Source organism: Haliaeetus leucocephalus, unplaced genomic scaffold (genome assembly GCF_000737465.1).
Source record: "Haliaeetus leucocephalus isolate CR32 unplaced genomic scaffold, Haliaeetus_leucocephalus-4.0 Scaffold384, whole genome shotgun sequence".
Classification (NCBI taxonomy): Eukaryota; Metazoa; Chordata; class Aves; order Accipitriformes; family Accipitridae; genus Haliaeetus; species Haliaeetus leucocephalus.
The window spans coordinates 4,532,944-4,556,069 of NW_010972820.1; the positions used below are offsets into that span (position 1 = coordinate 4,532,944).

General features: G+C 36.0%; 1 protein-coding gene across 1 annotated transcript in view; it reads left to right on the forward strand.

Moving 5' to 3' along the window:
• Window positions 1-23,126, forward strand: part of GRIK2 (glutamate receptor, ionotropic, kainate 2) — a 417,408-nt gene that overhangs the window by 125,464 nt on the left and 268,818 nt on the right. The window contains exons 2-3 of the mRNA XM_010573377.1: window positions 2,627-2,794; window positions 6,772-7,029. Coding sequence (XP_010571679.1) covers window positions 2,627-2,794; window positions 6,772-7,029 — 426 coding nt within the window. The remainder of the gene's footprint in view (window positions 1-2,626; window positions 2,795-6,771; window positions 7,030-23,126) is intronic.

Genomic DNA, 23,126 nt, shown 5'->3' on the forward strand with positions numbered 1-23,126 from the left:
ACTGAATGGTGCACATGGGAATTTACACGTCGTTGCCACTCACAGGAGATAGGGACTTTGTCATCTTCATAAAATTGTCTTACTATGTGATGGACTGTCACTACCATTAGGAATTAGGCAGATACAAGAGGTCAAAATCCATTTTTATATTTATTTTATCTTACACTGAGAATAGTGGCAGCATCCTTGACATGGATTTCCCCATCTCAAGAATTTAGAAATGGGCAGAATAAAAAATACAGGAATAAATAAGGAAGATTGTATTGAGCTTCAGACACATTGAAATTAAGGAAGAAATCTTACAATGTAAAAATTTCAGGGAGAATATAGAGGTATTGTAATGCTTATTTCCCTTTATGAATCCATTGTAACTTAGGATATAATCTTTTTTTTTAATAACTGTTTGTGTGATACTGATTTATTCAAACATCTTTGAATAACTGCTTTCCAGATGCCTGAGGAAAGCCTATAAAATCTATCTTTGTTTTCATTATGTTCATGGAAATGTCTTTTTATTTTTCTTGTCTCTTAATACTTATCATTTATTCACTAATTTTTAGCTTTCTGCAGCAATTTTTAAAAATTTGCCCCAAATCAGAATAGGTTCCTCCTACATGTCACAGTTTAATTTATAATGTTTAGGTGCTGTAAATCTTAAGCAGCCCAAAATCTTGTCTATCAGACTACATTTTCCTGAGCAGAGCACTTCATTAATTTCAAAAGCAGTAGGTTGCCTTTCAGGTTAATATTGCATTATTGTGCAAATAAACATGGTATTTTTTTTCATTTTTAAAGTGTACTAAGCCTATATTTACCTGAATGTTATCCAAGTTTCTTTTGCTTTAGCTTCTGAAGTATTGTTAATATTGGTTACTGATTATATATACATTCTATACTCAGTCAGTTTAGATCATTTCCCTATGTATCTAAATTTTTCTTAAGCATCTGCCTTTCCCATCAGTGCCTCATTCTCAGTTTTAAATGACTAATGTTTAAATAATTATTAGTCACATCTCATCTCAGGGGTTAGTGCTTGTGCTTTTAAATTAATATTATTTGAGCATCTGTCCCTAGGGCTCTCACCAGGAATTTAAGACCTCATCTGCAGGAAAAAAGTTAACATCTCCATCCTGTAGTGAGAAATAGGTTGGAAGAGGCATGAGGTTTGCAAAAGTGAAAAGCCTTTTCATGTTTAATAGTATCAGAAAGGGACAGCTGCTAACTAAATACACATTCTTTTTGTTTTAGAAATGGTTTATCTACTTGGCTGCTCAACAAGACTGTTTACAAACTGACTGTAGCTTGTGAAGTTCAGTCTGTCTCAGTTCCTGTACATTGAGATTCTGAGAGCTTCTTGCTGAGAAAGTGGAGTGTTGAACAATTTTTTTTTTTTTTTTTTTTTAGACAATACAAAGCCAGGTAGCAACATTACTTTGGAAATGAATAAGCACAGGCTAGGAGAAAGCAAGTGGAAAAACATTTCTTGCACAGATACAGTGCTTGGCTTGTAATTAGTCATCTTCAGATGATGGCCATTGGCCATCCATTTGTATTGACAGATGCTGTTAGCATGAGGACCAAAGAGACCATATGGATACTCACTGTTTTTCTGAGGCACTCTATGTCACCATAATAAGGACATATCAAATTACTTTTATTGTCACTGTATCCTTGGCCTTTCCAGACCCAAGAATAAATGATGTTACCGCAAAGTATGTATAAATTTACATTTCATGGGCAATGATATCTCATTAATGAGGAAAAGAACAGCTGAAGCACAGCACTGTTTCACAAACTTATTTGTTTCATTTAAGATGAAGGCTGGCTCAGAAGAGTTCTAGAAATTATCATTTGAGGCATGTCCTACTCCAGCAGTATGCTTTGTCTGGGGATGTTTTCATTGCATGATAGGCCTTATGCAGGGTGTAGTTGCTTAGAATGCTGTACTTGTTGAGAATGAGGTTAGTGTGTACATATGGCTCAGTACAAAAAAGCAACATTTGAACCTTTTGCTCAACGTATTTATCAGTTCAGGCACGCAGTCATGCTAAAGTACTTATACATCTTCATTTCTGGAGGCAGTTTGGGGCATCCCAGTTCCATGCTCTTTTATATGTTGCATTTCCAGTGAACTCTCCAGTTCATTATAGTTGTATCATAAGTCTAGAACAGTAGAAAACAAGAATCCAGAAATCTCCCTCCCCCCTGTCACATACACATAGGTGGTGGTTGATCTGGAAGTGGTAACTGTAATCATTTCATGTTTAACTACATAAAAGAATAATTACTTATTCTTCATTCCTCTCCTATTTTGCTTCTAAATAGTGTGGTTAGTTCATATTGCCACACTGTTCTTATTCACAATAGTAAAATGGATGTTGTATGGAAAAAAAACAAACAGGTTTTCTTTAAGGTAAGTTTGATTTGTTGCTGGGTTATTTATGGTTTGACCCAAACCTCACCAAAATCATGAGATAAACCTCATAGAGTGCAGCTCATGAAATTATTAAGTTAAAAATTTCAGGCTGATGAATCTTTTCCCAAACTGATGATTAAAGTTGTACTTGTGTGCCGTTTTGGCTTACTAGTGGTTTGGTTTTTTCTTTCTTCTTTCTCCCACTACCAGGAGGCATTTTTGAGTGTGTGGAATCTGGTCCAATGGGAGCAGAAGAATTAGCCTTCAGATTTGCTGTGAACACAATCAACAGAAACAGAACTCTTCTGCCAAACACCACATTAACATACGACACCCAAAAGATAAATCTCTATGACAGTTTTGAAGCATCCAAAAAAGGTAACCTTTTGCATATTTAATTTTTTTAATGAGCAACTAAGACTCACTTGGCTTATCTACCTGAAAAAATATCTGTCCAATAAAGCCATATGCAATGTGCAATGAGACTGTGCAAGTTGGTGGCTGACATCAAAGAACTGCTTTAAAGACCACCCTTTGAAGGCTGTAATGGTACCTGCTTGAAAATTACATTGTCACCTTTGCTCCCACTGCCCCTGTCTAAAAGCTATTTCTTTAAATATTTAAAATCTGAAATAAATTTTTCTAAGCTTTGTGACTAGGGTGTTTTTGAGACCAGCTCCTTTGGAGTGAGAAAACACTATCTCTAGACTTTGTCCTGGAAAATGCCAAGTGCCTCCAAATTCTAGTGAACCTGGAAGAAGGCTCCAGTTCAATTTTAAGCATTCAATCACTTTAAGTACATCTCCACAAATACCTTTAGCATATGAATGTCTCATAGTTAACAGGTATGGGCTTCAAAGGGGAACAAATAGTTGTAATTTTGTGCATCTTATGTCAACAAGGCATAAAAATAAGCCTAAATATTAAGTCTGTGCTTAAGAATTTTGCTATCAGGTAAATCTCTAGGCCCGAGTTCAGCTTTTTTTCTCCTAACTATAAATGATTTGTTTAAAGAAAAATTAAAAGTTAAAAATAGTTTTGAACACTTTTCCTAAATTTTCAAATCTTTGATTCTCACAAAAATTGAAGTTTTCAGGTTGTTTTATGTTCAAGTCTATGACAATAGATGCAAGTTGTACTGCAGCATTGCCATATCCTAAAAAGTACAAACCCCAACAAATTCAGTATGTATTTACAGGAGAAAATGCAAAGCCTGGTGTCAGAACTTAGTAGGACTGAATTTTACACTGTATTACATGTTTTTTAAAAACATTTTTTTTATAAATTGAAGAGCCAATTTCATATGAATGTTATCTTTAACAAGAAAATAAGAAGGATGAAAGAATCAGAGGTCATCCTGTACATCTTATGACAGGTTTCTAGCCTAAATTTGCCAAGTGATCTGGTCCCAGCATACCACTCCCAACTGTTAAATAATGAAAGCTTTACACAATAAGGGTTTTCTGGTGTTATAGTGGGCTAAGATGAATGAAAACATTTGATGCCACATTAGAAATGCTACATAGGGAAAAGCTGCTGTGTTAGGATGAATGTACATGAAGTACATCTTAAAAGTGTAATATGATACTGATTCAGTTTAAAAAATATGAGAAAATTTTCTCTTTTGCTGTAACATAGAGAGCTAATCTTGTTAACCCATTTTATCTGTTTATTTGCTTAATAATTCTAATATAGGCTGTTGTTAGGTATGAAAATAGACAATATCCATATTTGTACAGAAATACACACAGTTTAGTCATTGTAAGATGCTTTGATTTATGAAAAATATTATGGGCTAAGTATTTATGCCTAGCAAGATGGTTTCTTTGCAGAGGAGAGTGTATGGAAGAAGAGAGAGGCAAACAACACTTTTAACAAAGTATTTTTGAGTTGTTATTCTGGTGTTTTGGATGTTGGATTAAAGCAGGTTCTGAGAGAGACTACTCTTTCCATCTCAGCCAATAAATGGGCTGCTCCTTAATTCTGGCCCCTTCTTTCTCCTTTATTCCTCATCTTCTAAATTCAACTGCTTCCTGACTCCAGCACGCACTGTCCTGTGAAATTTAATGGGACAGATTCTCTCCATTCCTGAGGGAGGATGTAGACAGCAGAGAAATTTGTTCTGCAATCTTTAATCCTTTCCTGAGACAATGCAACTACTTTTAGCCCTTACTTGGGGTTTGCTTGAAGGTGTGAGCTAGCCCTAATATTATGTTGCTAAATCTTGATAGACTATAATAGCTGAAGTTAGAATGGCAATGTGCCGTGGATTGGATATATTGAATAGATTGTATGTATTCATTGTTTCCACTTGCATCTTGGATGAGAATGCAACTCTCTATTTGTAACTGGTCAGGCTGTATCAAAATCTGTGTAATCTTCCAGTGCTAATAGCTTTTTGCTTCATCAATTCACAACACAGCCAACTACATTTGTGCTGACAGGTGCTTTAGTTCAGAATCAAAGGCTAAAGGTTAACATAAAATGGTTCATTTTATTATGATGGCTCCAAAGCAGAGTTTTAACAATGAGGTTTAAGCATTTGACTCATTTTGTGGTTCATGATTATGTCCATTAGTGAGCAGGCAGGCGCTGCATCAGAAATAGCCTGCTTAGACCTCTGAGTAACACATACTTTTGAAGTTGAATATAGATGAAATATTAATGGATTTTTAAAGGTACTATATGAAAGAGCAATCTGAAGGCAAGATGGTATTTCCAAGATACTGTTTCAGTGAAGAATAATGTAAATGCAAACAAAATATCCCTCATTGCACTAGAAAAATTGGTATGCATCTGATAAAGCCAGTGCCATATTAAATCACGTGTGAAAGCATTGCATTATTCAAATCTCAGAAACAGGGGAAAAAAAAAAAAAGCCCATTGAAAAGCCATCTGCTAGCTATTGCTGTTGTTAGTGATCCCATTTACTGACATTTGCATAAAGCTTGTTGATTACTCTTAGGAAGGGCAATATTAGCATAAATGTTTTTTTATCAAGCTAGTCATTTAGGCCCTGATCCGACGCTCAGAAATGCAATGGAGATCCTGTACGTATATGAGAAGTTCATTTAAACCACCGGTGCGCTGCAGTAATAAAAAGGTGTGCCAGCATAGTTTCTGGAATGCACTTGAAAGACTTAGCAATATTTTCATTATGTTGAAAAGGATGTGCACAATAACATAATTAATTTTGACTTGCTGAGAAAAGTAATGCAGCAAGATGTATTTCTATTGCTTGTATCCTCAGCTGTCAGGAACATTGATGGTGGAGTAACAATATTAATTAATCAATCCTCATAAAAATACTCGCATCAAGATTGGATTAGGGAGATACTTTCCATTACTTCTCGCTACCAAATAGGATGTTTTCTTAGGATACAGAATCTGTTGGTTTTCATAACTGCATACTCATAAAGATTATGTCTATGGTAGTGATCTAAACAGTAGCAGGACATGGGCTGAAACACTGGTCTGCAGTATTGACTACTTTTCCTGCCTTCTTTTTGGCGTGTTCCAGCTAATAATCTACAAGATAATACTGGAGCATGCTGTGGGAAATAATACAGACCAGAGACTGCTAATGCATAGTATAGGTAGGGCCAACCTATATTGGAAAGAGGAGAGCTAAGCCACTTGAATACAGCAGTATCATGTCAGTGACTCTCAGGGCCTGTTTTATTTACTAATATAGGTGTAGAAAACTGAGTATTTCTGGTGTTGAAGAGGGGACACTGATTTTTTTTTTCATTAGCAGATAGCAATTTAATTTTGTTTTACGGAAAATGTTGACCTTTAAATTTTTCTAGTCAATATGCCTACTTTTCAGATACAGAAATTCAAATGTCCATTTCAAGAATATCAATCATTTGCCTGATACTAAACTAGAATCTACTTAACACGTACAATTCCTGAGTAATTAGGATCTCAGTAGAGATAGTGTTGATTGATTGAGGAAGAAGTTAATGCTTAAAGAGCCTAGGTTATAACACTGTCCCATATGGCCCCTTTCCAAATGTAAGATGCAGCTGAGCATAAATCTCTTCTCTTGTCAGTGCTTTTTAAAAGATACACAATTGCTGGCCTTTGTGGCTTCCACTGACATAGAAGTGTTTATTAAACGTAGCTGAGCACTATTTCGATGTTAAGTGTTGCTATTCATCAGCTCATAGTGGAAGCTTAGAAATGTATTCCGAGGTTGAAATCTGTGCAAGTGAGTGTGTTACACAAGAAGGGAGCTCTGTCAGCAATAAAAGTTATATTTCATGGAGTGCCTTTTGTTTAATATGAATTGTGCAATACCTTCTGGCACACTGCCTTCTTTCATCATTGACAGACTTCTGTCTCCTCTTCAGCCTGCGATCAGCTGTCCCTTGGGGTGGCTGCTATCTTCGGACCATCCCATAGCTCCTCAGCTAATGCTGTGCAATCCATCTGCAACGCTTTGGGTGTTCCACATATTCAGACCCGCTGGAAACATCAGGTGTCAGACAACAAGGACTCCTTCTATGTCAGCCTTTATCCAGATTTCTCTTCACTCAGCCGTGCCATCCTTGACCTTGTGCAGTTCTTCAAGTGGAAAACAGTTACTGTTGTTTATGATGACAGCACCGGTAAGGCTAAAGCTTTAGACTATGTGCAGATACATTCACATGTTCAAAGAGAGGGAGGAGGGGTGTCACTACGCATATTTCTTAATTTAAGAAATCTTAACTAAATTACAAGAATTTCTGTTGGCAAGGTAGTGTATAACAAATAATGTGGATTTATTAGCATAAGTATTCTCATAAGTATGCTTCAGTTGCTGAATTCTGTGTGTTTGAGCTCACAGCTGTCAATAAATCAGTCACGCTCTACCTGTGTTTTCTGCAGTGTCTTACCAGTTGCTAACAGCTATGTCTTTTGACTCTATTTAAAACTTAAATTTTGAAGAAAAATATGGTAACCTGAAAGATGTACTAGTATGCCAGGTGAAATAGGAGATCTAAATTCTAGCACTGCTTCTAGCATTAGTTAAGTTAGAAAACAAATACCATATTTGTTTGGAATTTCAGTATCTGCTTTTTTGGATAGAATTGCAGGAGAAGCCCTGATTTTTAGCTGCTAGGAATTGAAACCAAAGGAAGTTTGGAAGCTTGTTTTGCAGATGAGTTACCCGAGTTAAAAATGAACTGACTCTCCAGCAGAAATATACCAGTTTGCTACCTTTCCCTTACCACACCCTAAAATTTGTTTTGCCCTTCTGTTTTGCCTTGACAGTGACATCTTTGAAAAATGTTTTAAAAACTTAGGTTTGATTTGAGGTCTATCCTAGTGGCAGTCAGAACTAAGACCCTGGTCAGAGGAAAATCTGACTGTAATGGAAGATACAAGGAAGGTCCTTAGCCAAATGGGATATATTTAATACTTTTGGAAATGTTGCTAACTTCTTCCATGTTGGTTGAACTGTCATTGGCAAGAAAAGAGCATGGTGAGCCTCAAATCCTTCTCATGGTTCAGTGAACTGGAAGATTGTTGACACCCTTGTTACATAATGCTACTATCTATCTAAATAAGAAATAAAAAAATAAGATCAAGAAACAATGCGTTACATGTGAGGCTACCTGTACTGAAGACTAACTCTGCTAGATTAACAGCAGTTACAGCAGGACAGAATGCCTGCTTACTATTTAAGTTCAAACAGGATGTGTATATAGCTATCAAGAGGTGAGAAGGGAACAGAGATGGCAGTGCATAAAATTATTGATAACTGATTTTTTTCTTCATGTCTTTTTAAAAAAAGCAAGGCAGTGAAGTTTAGAGGCTGTCTCCTTAAAAGGTTAGCTTTCCAGACTTAAGGCAAGAAATATGTAGCTTGTTTATTCATGGTTTTTTTTTATTTTTTTATATATATATTATTATTCTGAAATAGGACAGGAAGTGAAAACGTCTCAAATTTTAATCAAATGGTGATTGAAAAAGTTATTTGTGGTTCAGTGAAACAGTTATAGACTTAGGTTTACATAAATTGGAAATATTTCACTTTGATTTAAATAATTTGGAGACTATTTTTACAATAAACAGGTTACCTTTTAAAACAGGCCTTTCAGTTAGAAAAGTTGTATGTTTTAACGCTTTGAAACCGCTTTGCTCAATATTTTCAAGTAATTTTCTCCCCCCTTAAAAAAAAAAAAAAAAAAGAAAAGAAATATTTCATGTTTAATGGGCTCTCTAAACTCCATGTTTTTCAGAAAAGATAGGTTGTTAACAGTCATGCTAGATCTGATCTTTTCATAAAGTACGTTTTCAAGTCAGGATGTAAGTAGAAATAGGAATGAAGATGGAGAAGAAGCTTTTCTTGTGTATGTTGTGATCTACTTGACCTACCTGCAACTACTGTTAACATTTAAGAGAAAAAAAAAAAGACCATGAGCTCTTTTCAAATAAATTTTAAATAAATTTGACAATGAATAAGGAGATTGAATTATTTAGTTTAATTATAAAGCATAAAAATATTTCAGGAAATATTTGCATTAAATTTATATTTCTTTCTGGAGTGGCTAGACCATTCATATTATGATATTGGTTGTTCCTGCTGGTAAACAGTAATCCCAGCTACAACATCTTTTTTTTCTTGAGATCTGTTCCTGTCAGAAAAGACACAAAAAAGAATTAGTTTTAAAAAGGTAATCCTCTCTTTTTTGTGGCATTTGCTGTAAGTATATTTAAATTCTACTTTTTCTAAGACTGTCAGTTACTCTTTGTTAGTAGCATCTCCTATGGATAATTCAAAGACTTCAAAAGCACAACACACTGCTGGGAAGTCCACACCATCGGCTTGCCTTTGAAGTACATATGGGAACAACTCTTAGCTATGAGAAACCATCAGTCTTAAAGAAGTAGAGTTTAAATCTTGTTAGAGCTCAACTGCAAACTGGTGGTTTTTGAAGCAAGGGGTGGCGGGAGGGGAACCTTTTGAAAGGAAGTAGTTACTTCAGCTGAAGAAGAGGTTATCTCCTGCCATGGGATAATATAAATATTCAGTTGTGAACCTAGGGCTGAAGCTGAATATGATAGTTTCAGCTAATATTTAGAAACTGTGTTGTAAAACTCCTTGTGCCATTTAAGACTTAATTTCAAATCCATTAAAATGAAGGCAACGAAGACAAAACTTTTATCACTGTTTATAACTGTTTCTTCCATTTGGCCAGAGATTCCTTAATGTAAGACGGATATCATTCTTATTTTCCCCTCCTTTGTTTCTCTTTTAATCACCAACATTTTACTCTCCTTTATTGAAAAGTTGTTTAAGATGATAATGCATGCTTTATTTAATGATAATTTTAGTGTTATGGATTTCCTTTATCTGAATGGAAAATTCCCCAAAGTACACCCTTGTCAAGACAATCATATGTTGGTATAGCAGTTACAGTGATATTTTTTTAATTGTTAAAATCAATATTATTGGGGCGACAAATTTACTTTATGTATTTCTAGTACTACTTTATGAACATGGATACAAGGGGAGATGATATTTTCATTATAGACAGGAAGAAAAGTTAGAAAACATGCATAAACTATGTCTGGATTCTTCTCAAGATAAATTATGGGGAGTTGCCCATATGCCAAAATCCTGGAAGACTGTAGGTCCATTCCAAGGGAAAGTATGAATTTATTTATTTTTTTTTTAATTTTTCAAAATGTCTTTATATCTTAATTATTAGGGCTCCATTTTATGAATTCTCTAAGGAATTGTTGAATTTTTACTTCTCTAATAATGGAAAGATACCTCATCCACTTCAAAGCACTCTAATAACAGCCGTGTCCCTGTTCTTCATTCATTCAGAATGGGATATGTCTTCTTGAGTAAACACAGATGGAAAAAGCTGTGTGGTTATTTGACACACTGCAGTCAGTAAAAGCCCATGTTAACTCTAGTGTCATTCCCAGGAATGCCCTCGGGACTGATACTTCAAGTGCACACTTCAGCTGCCTCTTGACAACACCATTGTGTCCGATTGTATGCAATCCTCCATGCTCCTATCTTATAGGAAGGAAAGCCAGTTACATGACTCTAATAGAGCATTTTCGTGCTGTTAAACGAGGTACTCTATGTAAGCGTAGATGCAATCTTCCATAGTGTTTTTGTGTGCTTTTCATTCCTTAGTGTAGCTGCCTTCACAACGTCCATGCGATGAGATGTGCAAAATAGACTGCCACCACTTGTATTTGATCTGGATCCAATTTGAGCTGAGACTGTGTGGTACGAAGGTGGTACAGGGGAAGTCAGTCCACGGTTAAAGCCAATTTTGAAATAAGAGAGAAATTTGGAATACCAGGCTCCCTTTGCAATAATGAACATCTGCACACCTAAAAGATTGCCACAAAGAACACCCATTACTGGGTTGTATCCCTCATCGAAATATTCTCCCTGTATTCTCTGTGGAGGAATAGCTGTACATCTTGCTACTAATCTAAGAAAAGACATAAAGAAGTTGCTTTTCATGCACTATGGGTAGCAACTAGACCCTGCCCCCAACCCTCCCCAGCTTTATGATGCAGAAATGGCTAAGTCAGAGAAGATTAACCTATGGAGTCTGCCTATTGCTCCTCATGCCAGTCTGGACCTCAGAATACTAGGTTGTTCTGTGCTGATCATACCTGCTTTACATGTTCAGGAGCCTGTCATGAGGAAAGCAGGATAACTTGGCACAGGAGAAAATGGAGGTTGTGTCATGCTGAAATAGACAGAGATGCTTCTAAAGGGATATGATCAATAACACTAGAGAGAGCAAAGATCAGGTTGAATACAGTGTAATAAGGAAGACTCAAGCCTCTACAAATAGGATGAAGCAGATGAATAAACTAGAAAGCTTAATTCTGTCTTGTCTCAGTAAGAAGAGATGCAGTCTGTTACAGTGGGGACAAGTTAATAGAAATAAAAATTATAGAATGCGCAAAGGTTTTAATATTATAATAAAGCCTTCTGCCCTGGTAGTATTTTATGGAGTAGGTATTGTGACAGTAGGCAGATGAGTCTGTTCTTTCAGGGAAGAAAAAATGCGTGAGACCTTTTTCTGTGAATCTGTGAATACTCCTGCCCCTGACTTTTTTGCATTAAATAATAGCTATACTTTGCTTCCTTCTATGATTTAGTCTCTCCCTTTATTTTAGCTCTCAAGATTATTTTTTTTTAATGTAGTCCATCTGTTGTGCAGACAAAAAATTGGAATGAGGCTCTAGAACACTTTTCTTGCTGGTCTGAAGATAAGTATTGCTTTCTGAGATCATTCTAAATGGCAAAGTATATTCCTTTTAACTAGAATTTCCCATTAAAAAACCCCCAAACACCAAAACCACCCCCACTCCCCCAACCAAACTAGCAGGATGTAATGAGAGGTTGGTTAGTTCGGGTTTTTTTCCTTAAAGTAATTTATGGTATCTTTGTTAATTAAATCCCACTAAACTGTCCCTGGATACTAATTAAGTAATTTCAGATTTACAGATTTGCTACAGTCAATTGTCTTTAAGAAAGAAAAGTGGAAAAAACACAGTATGTTCATCAGCTGCATATCCTAATGTTTTTAATTGGTCTCAAAGCAGTAACTTAATTTCAAGTACATATTCTAATCTTTGTGCTAAAGAAAAGAGACTAGATAAATTCTGAATAAGTTTGTGAATCTCAGAGAACTCCAAAACAAAGAATACATGAACAGTTAGATGCTGGGGCCTTTAAATTGTGGTGACACTTGTATTGCCAACTAATGCTTTAGGCAGATCAAATTGATATAAACAGGGTTCTGTGATTTTTCTTAATTAACATTTGTTTTGGTCTTGGGTGAATGAGTATAAACACAAAAAATCTGTTGCATCTATGAACAGAAGCCAAAGTAAAAGCTGGAAAAAAAATACTTCAGAAATAAAAATGTTTTGTGTTGGTCTTCAGTATTGAACTCTGGGCTTTAATTCAAATGAAGGAAAAAGAAGGATGTCAATTTATTGATATTTTTACTGTAGTATACAAGTAGCATTGATTTGTAAATAAAACTACAATTTCTTTCTTGGGACCAGTATTAAAATTCACATTATCTTATTCCCAATGTACTTAGCATTGTTGTGGCCTCACCTTGAGTATGTGTGCAGTTCTGGCCCCTACAATTTAAGAACAATTTTAAGGTACTTGAATGCATCCAGAGGAAGACAACAAAGCTGGTGAAAGAGCTGGAAGGCATGTCCTATGAGGAGTGGCTAGGGACTCTGGGCTTGTCTAGTTTGGACAAAAGGAGGCTGAGGGGCGACCTCATGGCTCTCTGCAGCTTCCTGAGGAGGGGACGTGGAGAGGGAGGTGCTGAGCTCTTCTCCCTGGGATCCAGTGGGAATGGTTCACAGCTGTGCCAGAGGAGGTTCAGACTTGACATTAGGAAGCACTTCTTTACTGAGAGGGTGGTCAAACACTGGAACAGGCTTCCTAGAGTGGTGGTCAATGCCCCAAGCTTGCCAGTGTTTAAGAGGCATTTGGACAATGCTCTTAATAACGTGCTTTAACTTTTGTTCAGCCCTGAAGTGGTCAGGCAGTTGGACTAGATGATTGCCTTTTTTCCTTGTACTACTAATAAGAAAGAATACTCACCTTTGCAGTTAATATAACTTTACACAAAAGTGAAATAAATATCTTGGGGGTAAATTGGATGTGGGATGATGGTAGGTGGGCAACGATGCTACAGGATTAAGGGAAAAAAGCTTGTAAGTGATTCAAAGTAAATCTTGGCTAGGGAGAAAATTTTTCTTCAAGGAGAATATAACTAGTGCACTATAAAGATGAGAAAGGGTGTTCAAGAAACTTTAGAGAACAGGCAACTGAAAAGGTGGATATAAAATGAGATGGTCTGAAAAGGCCTTCTGTCCTGGTTTCAGCTGGGATAGAGTTAACTGTCTTCCTAGTAGCTGGTACAGTGCTATGTTTTGAGTTCAGTATGAGAAGAATGTTGATAACACACTGATGTTTTCAGTTGTTTCTAAGTAATGTTTAGTCTAAAGTCAAGGATTTTTCAGCTTCTCATGCCCAGCCAGAGAGAAAGCTGGAGGGGCACAAGAAGTTGGCACAAGACACAGCCAGGGCAGCTGACCCAAACTGGCCAATGGGGTATTCCATACCATGTGACATCACATCTAGTGTATAAACTGGGGGGAGTGGGGGCGGGGGATCTCCGCTCAGGGACTAGCTGGGTGTCGATCGGCGGGTGGTGAGCAATTGCACTGTGCATCATTTGTACATTCCAATTCTTTTATTATTGCTGTTGTCATTTTATTAGTGTTATAATTATCATTATTAGTTTCTTCCTTTCTGTTCTGTTAAACCGTTCTTATCTCAACCCACGAGTTTTACTTCTTTTCCGGATTTTCTCCCCCATCCCACTGGGTGGGGGGGAGTGAGTGAACAGCTGCGTCGTGCTTAGTCACTGGCTGGGGTTAAATCACGACACCTTCTTGTCTCTGTTTTTCTGTAAATGAATTAAGCAACATCTCGATTTATGTGAAAAGCTGTTCTCCTTTATAAACGCATCTGTATAACTAAGGTCTATTCCTAGCGGAATGAGAAAGAAGGAATTCAATTAGTTGAGAATGCTGTATTTGAATGTTTAACAATTGATACAATAACAGTGTATTTCACCTGAGTTTAGAAGAGAAGATTTCAATTTGGGTGATATAGAACAGAAACTTACAAACTGACATGGCTGGCATGCAGTAGAATATATTTCAGGTTTGAAATTTTGATATAGAAGGGTAAAGTTTGTTCAAGAATAGACAAAAGGCAGAAATAGGGAGAGATTTCTTAAAGATAATCTGGGGTGCTCAGTCCACAATACAGTAGGAGACATCTGTTGGGAGCAACAGTGTAATTATAAAAAGCACAAAGGAGTATTGTTATTGTGATTTGCATTGCTGTGGATCAAGATCCAAAACAAACCACTAAACCATGAAAATCAAGTGGACAAGGCTTTTTCTTCCTATCCTTTTTAGAATCATCTAACAATTAACAAAGGTAAGGTTTTAAAATCAACAAACATCTCAAACTAGGTGTTTACGGGGAAAAGGAGTATAGAAGTGCACAGTTTTTACAATATTCTTAGAAAGACATTATAATGTATGTTGACTTTTTAAATACTGAAAATACTGAATGCCCATGTATAAGATGTTTTTGTGATATTTCTGATAGTGAATCAATGCCTGGGAATGGAAAATAATGGCTTATTATTAGGGAAGTGCAAAACAGCAAAATATACTGAATAGAATTTAAGAAAGTGAATGTCATTAAAACTGGAATTTCTGCCAACAGAATTAGTTGGAGTCTAAACCAAAGAAGATTCAGATCAGTTGATGATTTATTAAATAATACTGAAATTGAATAAAACAAAACAACAGTTGTCAAGGGACCTAAGTTTTCAAATCAATTGAGTAAGACACTTTTGAAAAACTTTGAAATGAAGCAATCTTACATCTGTTAATAATTACCTTCTGAGAGCTCATGAATGATATGTGAAGTTCTGGAAGTCTGGAAAAGGTAGACAAGCTCAGATTTATTGCAACTTAGATATCTGTCCAAATTTTGAAGTACATTTATCTTGGTTCCTTCTGTTCACTTAACATCTAAATCATCCACCTATTCCTAATAACTACTTTCCTAACTTGGAACCTGCTTAAAATTGGGTAGAAGAAAGTGAAGTTATAGTATGATGGTTTGTTTGCTTTTTTTAATAGACTGGTCAGCTGAATTTCTATTCCTGGAAAAGTGCTGGAAAAATAAACTACTTACTTGTAAACACTTAAAAGGTCTCAAAGTGATGAGTAACTATTAAGTTTGCTTTATCAAGAGCAAATAATGTAAAACTTCCTCCTTCAACAGATCAACATGCCTTGTGGGTAAGGAAAATGCAGTAGATGTGATAAATATGGAGTTAAGAAAGTCATACTGTTCAAGGTGACATTCTTATATGCCAATTAGAGAAACAGGTTCCTTATGCAACTGTTGTCAAATGGATGCAAAAAAGAGCAATAAGGCCTAAATAGATTGGTTATGGCTTACTGCAAAACTGAAAAGAAACACTTAAAAGGTTCATTTTCAGGTATGAAGAGTATACAAATTACATATGCAAGTAATAAGCTCAGAAGTTACAATACTCTAGAAAATACGATTAAAGTATTTTAATAGTTATCTGTCAAACATAAGATGTGGTCATTGTGGATAAGCCAACAATGGCATTACAAGAAAGAAAGCAAGAAGTTGTACTCAGAGGTATGACCTGGAATTTCATGTGTTAAGAAATTCCCAGGTAATTCCAATTTAATCTGCATAAGAAAGGCATCACACCATATTGCATTGCTCTTTGCAGCAGATCTCAAGAAAGACGAGAGTTCTTCAGATCAGAGGCTTAGGAAAACATGACCTGGGATGAGAGACTAAAAGAGTGTTGGTCTAGTCTAGGTGAAGTAGACAAAAAGGTCTTGCAAAAGGAAAGAAACTATCCTCTATGTTAAATGGCAGAGTTAAAGACATGTTCAAAATTGTAGCAGAAATTATTTAGCTAGGAACATTTAGGTTAGAACAAAATAACAGGCATTCTTGAAAGGCTGTGGAAACTCCATCTCATGAGGTTTGGTGGTTTGCTGTTGTTTTTGCTGGACAGAACAAAAAGACATGGTGACCTTTTAAGGTTGCTATCAGGACTATTCCTTACCACTGATGCCGACTAATGTCTCTATCAAATGTGTAGAAATACTAAACTACTGTTAAGTTACTCCATTGATAGTGATTCCTCAAATTGGATTTATATTAGATGACATTTAGTTGAAAACTATACCTGTGTGTATTTTTGTATATTTATACTGGTTTGACTTGTGCAATTTTAACTAGCTTTTATTCTGGTTCTAAAAAGCAGATGCAGAATTCACAGTACTGGTTCTTCTTGAAGGGGTGGCTGGGAAACCTCTCTGCAAGTAAATGAACTTGTATATAAATGCTATCAAAGATGCAGAGCGAGGTGGGATAGCTTAGCACAGCATGTTAAATAGAGATTTTAATTAATTTTTCTGAAAAGAAAAGTAAATGTCATCAAGTTAAACAGAATGCATGAGTCCAGCCCACCTTTCAGGAAAACATGTACCACAGCCCGCTACCCCGTTTTGGCCAAGAATTGAATTCGGACTTACTGCAACAAGACATGGTATTAAAAAATAAAATTATAAGTTTAAAATAAAAATAAAATAAATCCATAAGGTACTTTAGAGTATTTTTCTATAAGCCTAAAGAACAGAAGAGGTAGTATTTCCAGAAATTATTGCATTAGCAATGAACATATTCCAAATGGTACTTTAAATTTTTTTGCTTTTGTGGGTTTGAATAAATGTAAGAATTTAAATATTATGGAAAATTGGCTAGGGATCTTATGATCAAAACAATTCTTTCATGAAGACTGGAAAATTTTATTCACTATTTTCAAATATAGAAAAATGTGACAGGAAAACTATTTAAGTGAAAAATGAAAACAGGAAAATGGAGACATAATCAGTATCACATCTTGCATGGGGCATAAATTAGAATTCAGATTTATCCAAATTTAACTACACTTTTACTCCTACTTCAGTATTACATATTTTGTCCTCTGCTTGGATGAACACTGTGAAATGCACTTAAGATGCCAACCTCTTTGTGAGTTGCTCTACATCAGTCTCAGCTCAAATATTCCCATCTTAATATATTTTAGCTTCAAATACAGATTTTTCTTCTCTTGCACTCTTACCATTTTTTGTAGCAAAAGTATAACTGCTTTTGTTTCCAAAAATAAATGTGCTTACCTAGTGTAAATTACAGTTTAGAATGTTCATTTGTTTCTCTTCCAACCAAATCCATTTTGATTTCTAGTAGATATTATTTTCTTATTTAGTTTTGTATAGTTTGATAGAACAGTGATACTTTGTGGTGTAGCTAGAAATTGCTAATGTAATCTACTGCTTCTTTTATCATTGATTCTGACAGTTTTGACGAAAGGTGTTTTGTCCTTTGACTGTAGGAGATATCTCTTTTCCTCTTCACCCTCATTAAGCTGCACTGCTCATAGATGTCAGCCACTTGAGAGATCATACTTCACACTATTACAAGAATTCTTTTGAAATGCTGAGGACTGTTAATTGTCATTGCTGTCACCATCATCACACTGAATTAAAGATAAAGCTTTCTGAAAATGTTAAAAAAACATGTTCAGAAAACTGAGTAATAACAGTATTTCAAATCAGGTGTATCATAATAGAGCCACATATGTAAAGGAATGTTACATGTTGCCGGAGACCAGAAAAACATGGCAAATCTAATATAAAAGGCTTAATGTTTTCTTAATTTTCAATATTTTCTTCAAATAAATTATTTTTTTCCTTATATTTTCACACATTAGGTGCAGAGGTGAGGGAAGGAATGGACAGTTCCCTTTTTTTTCCTAGCTGCTGTATGCTGCAGCTGCTAAGTACTCAGGTGGTATGAAAAAACCCTTATTTTCTTCACCTTGTTAGGGTGATCTTCAAGATCAAAACCTTTCCATGAACTGAAGGCCTTTTCTGAACTTCAGCACCACATTGATTCCCTCTTGTGGAACTGTGTGGGATGGGGCAGAGGACTTTTTTTCACTGCAGTGCTGAAAAGCCATTATTAGAAAAGAATTGTTACTGGAAATAGGCTGAATTGGGATTGGCTATTTGAAACTAACTATAAAAGACATTCGCACCCGTGCTCTGACGTGCTCACTTAGCATATTTAAGGAAAACAATAAAGCTGATTATTGCCTTGCACTTCAATTACAGCTGGTTATGCTGAAACAGCAGTAAAATGGATTTAACATTCAGATGCTAAGACCCAAGACACAGAAAAATTAAATGATATGCACAGTTATCAGAACAGAAATCTGACTGTGGAGTTAGACATGGATCGTTGGTTTTCTTGTTCAATGATTTTTAACCCTAAGGCTAGTCTCTCCTATACATGGCATTTTAGTAATCTCAACCTCAATATTAATTATTAATGTAATTTTAAACACTTCTGCTTTCCTGTACTAAGTAATTATCTCAAAATAGAAATTTCTTTTAGTCTAAAAAAGTTTTTCTCTGTCTTTAGTCTAGACACTTTTAGATCTTTCATAATAATGAGGTTTGTACTTCAAATACATATACATACATATACACACACATGTCTAGTTAAAAACACAGTTCTGCCTTCTTTTGTTTGTTTTAGAAAGGAGCATTTTTCTCAGATATTAGTATTACTGTGCTCTGTGTCCTCCTGAAATACACCACTGGTTATATCAGCGTAATTTTGTGGAAGTGCAGGTCAAGGAATGAAAGAAAAGTCCCCTCAGTCTGGTGACACATACTCATACCATTTATATGATCACTGTTGATCCTAGGTTCTCGAACAAAGTAGCCTCTGTTGAGCTGACATTGATCAAAAATGGGTAAGACTGCTGGAGATAAAGGTTAAAGGTGTTGACTCAAGTCCATCCTTCCACATACAAAGTAAGGATCACCTGAAGTTTGGGGACTGGACTTTCTTTCCTAATGTGCCGAGAGGGTGCTAATTACTATACCTGAGCATGCAGTTGAATCCTAAAGTGTGGATGTGAAGGCAAACCAGGTATCAACTCTAACACTGAGCCTTTAAAGCTCAGGTCAAATTTTGAACCAAAGACATTCAAATATGTCCCTCCTTACCATACAAACTTCATGTTTGAATTAGTTTACTTCTAATAAAGGAAACAGTAAAGCCTTTAACATGAAAATAAACATCTAAGATACTGCTATTGCATGCTTCTAAATATTGAGCTTTGGAGCTCATGTAAAACTATCTGATCGTCTTGATAAATGTCCAGCTGTGTGTGACACAGAATAGCACACACCTCAATATGTCAGCATGAGGGCAAGATGAATAGTGGGAGACTGCATCATAGCCACAATTATGGAGAGGTTTAGAGAGAGGCATAGTTCTTAGCCCTAGAAATCTTGTTTCAGCAGACAATTAAGTCAGTAAATGGATTGCTGGCTTCAGTACCATTATTCTACGTGGAAGTTTTTTATCTGGAGCAGAAGATTTAGTCTCAGTCTAGTCCAGACAATAAGCACTCTGAGAAGATGCTGATTTGGGAAAAGAAATGCCAGGAGACAACTAGCTACCTAAGCTGAAAAGTTTTATTTGAATACTGGCATGGCTACATGCCAAGAGATAGTTTTTGAAAAATATTTTCAGTTGGAAATAATGTAATTTTTATTTGTCCTCTCATACTTGGTGACCCAGAACTGGCTTTTCAGTGTGACTAAAACTTCTTTTCAGTGATATGCTCAAAAGAAATATATTTCCTCAAAACACCCCCCCCCCCCCAAAAAAAAACCCCACAACCCCAAACAACACAACTTGATGATCAAATTATTTTTTCTAAAAACATAAACTGCTGGTTTTGAAGCACTGTACCTTCTTTAAGTGTGTTTATATAGCTGGAAGGCCACATACAGGGATAGTGAAGCTTGGAATAAATTCATCAAGATATGATAGTACATGTCAACATAGTCTAAGGTTGTTCTGATTTATAAACAAGAGTTCTGTATCTCTGAAGAAAAGCTGGGGCAGTAGGTCACTACTCTATGCTTTGATAAGGAGATAAGTACATAGTTACAGGTAGCTTGACATTATAGAGCTTCTGTACATCTACGCTTTCTACCCCAGAAGGAAATGTTGCCATCCAAATAGACTTCCAGAGTTCATTCTGGCAAATACTATTATTATCATGAGTTACTAGTGTATCTTGGCTTGCCCTAATGAATCTAATTTTGAAATTTTCAGCTGAAGTTATTCTAAACAGAGCAGCCATATTTCTTGACAAAGGGCTTGTTAAATAGAATTTGCTTTGGCAAAACTGCTACTGAAGTCAGTTACCAGATACTTTTCCTCCTTTTTTTCTGATACAATGCTATCATTTTCCTGGTAGGAATCAAGATTAACAATAAAAAAATAATTTAAGTCAATGTAATGTTAGGTATCTTTGAACCCTTCTTCACATCACCTCCACTAATTGTGCTTTTTTAATATTGCAGATTGCAAGTGGCATAAAGCTGTAATACAATAATATCTGTAATATATATACATCTACATGCACACACGTAGTGTTCTGATTACTCTCCAATGCTTCAACTACAACACTGAAAAATCCTGCTAAAATGTTGGACTCTAAAGCTGGTAATAAGGAGCTGTAGTAATTATGTTTACAGTAAGAAGATAAATTTTTCTGGATTACGTATCTTAAAGCTTTTCCTCCATTAAAGACAGTTCACACCATTGGTACTGTATTTAAATGGGTTTAATATAAATGATGACAATTTTAAGGATGCTTTATACTGCTGGAATTGGGTGAAATGATGTTAATGTAGTAAAAAGGCTAAATATGGCTAATTGAGAAAGGTCCATCAAGCTGTCTTTTCCCTTCATCTTTATTTTCTCTGTATTTTTCTTAATGGTGTTTCTGTATTATGCTATTATATCCAAACAACATGGAACAGCCCACTGTTTTTCTTTTTAATCCTTTCACTAGAGGTGTTTTTTAAGTAGAGGACAAGGATGATAACACTGATCTTGAGAATTCATGGATAATCTGTTCAGGATGTTCAATATCCGTGAATCATTTTATAGTAATGAACTGTTCTGGTCGATGCGAAGCATTCTATCAATATCCAATAAACTGGCATTCTCTTCCCTTCTACCCATACCCCTTTCAAAGACCAATACACAATGATATTTTTCTGAGAAATAACCAGAAAAACTGGGCAGGGGGCTGTCAGGGAAGGAGAATAGTACAGAGAGGTGTGAGAGGAACCAATTTGCTGAAAATAGAGAAACTATTCTAGTAACTCTGCAAAGCAATATATTATTATTTTTGAAGTTTTTGAGAATCTGAAGATAGGAGTAGCCTTTAAAAGGGCATTAGTGTTCTTTTGTACAGAAAAAGGTTCATGTGTTCAGCCTATTGCAAAGCGCATTTGCTTGCATTCTTCCTGTGCAGCACAAAGGCAGCATTAACGGAAATGATAAATAGTTTGATGAGCAGGCCAGGTGGCATAGCAATGGCTTGCAAGACTGCTGAGCTGGAGACACAGGTTTTAAAACAAACTTGGGGCTCTTGCTTCCTGGACTGGTTGAAGTTGAACATGTCGAGGAGGTAATGTGATTGATCTCTTTGGAGGAAGATGCCAGCTGGAGAGCTCACAAACTGCTCCTTCAGGATTCTCCTTAAAGATGAATTGATGGCAGCTTCTGAAAAGAGTTACTCACACCGCATTCTTCCCAGCCATTCAGAGGTAAGACTCTATCACAGTGGCTGCTAAAAGAAGGAATTGAGAGTTTAAAGGGACAGGAAAAAGGTGTCCCTGGTGAAAGAAACTGCAGGAAGTACATTCCCAAAATGCAGCTATTATTTCTATGCTGTTGTAAAATAGATTATTTTTTTTTTTTTAGGAGCTTGTCCACACAAATGGTTGGGTTTGTTTTTTTTTAAAATACACTGGGATCCTGTAATGCTAATAAAATAAGAGGTCAGCATTTAATCTGAGGGCTGTACTTAATTTTATATTGTAAATCAGTTGTTTTAAAAATATTCCAGGCTGAAATCTGTGCTTTTGTGTTGACAAATATTTCCTCAAAATCATGGTGAAGAAAGGACTCGTTTTGTCCTTAGCTTCATTGTACTTGTAGTTCTCATATTATGTTCCTTTTTTTCATTGGAGGCTCTGCTACCTCTTTTTCTGATTAGCTACATATGAGCTACATACGTGCCCTTTTGAAACTGTCCCTTGCTAATCCAGAGACTTTATTTCTCAGTGCATGACAGCTTGTTACTTTGATCCTGAATAACAAGCTTGTCCATTTCCTCTAATATCAGACAACAGCAATGAAAGTTACTTTGGGATTAACAGGAGCTCAGAAGCTTAGAGTTAATGTATAAATACCCTATGCTTGTTTGACCTAAAACTACTTTGGCCCTTAGCCTTATGCATAGAGGGTAGAAGTGGAGTCTCACAGGCAAACTGGACACAGTAGGAAGAAGCAGTCTGCCTTGAGTCTCAGGAATCTCACCCATCCAAATGGGCCATAACAGTATTAGGAAAAAGTGAAAATACAGACAGAACAAATTTTGGCAACATCTAAAATTGAAAGCAAATAATGAATTTGACTGACTTCACCTGATGTATTCAGGACTATATCTTAAAGAGACTAAATACGGTAGAGCTCATTTTTGGTTACTGGAAGGCACTAGTTTTACTGTAAAAAGCCTTAAACGTATGATGTCTTATAGCTGTGAAAAACTGAACTCCAAACACAGACTGTTACTATAATGATAGCAGCAGAATTTATTTATATCACATGTGGACTGCCTGGTCACTTCTCAGCTGTGCGATGTTTTGATCCCATGGACCTTTTTTGGCCATCATACCTACTTTTCCTGCAGAAACCGGGATGTTAGGGTGTGGTGGGGAGGAGAAGATCAGTGACAACTAGGAGTTGGGAAGCAGTTATTTTCCACAGCCAGACCCAGGTGCTGCAGTTTACACACAGGAGCTTGTTCTTTTAGGTTATATCTTTTCAGTGCTTAATTTCTTCCTTGGTTACAAATAATAACCCACTGTTCAATATTTAACCTAGAAAAGA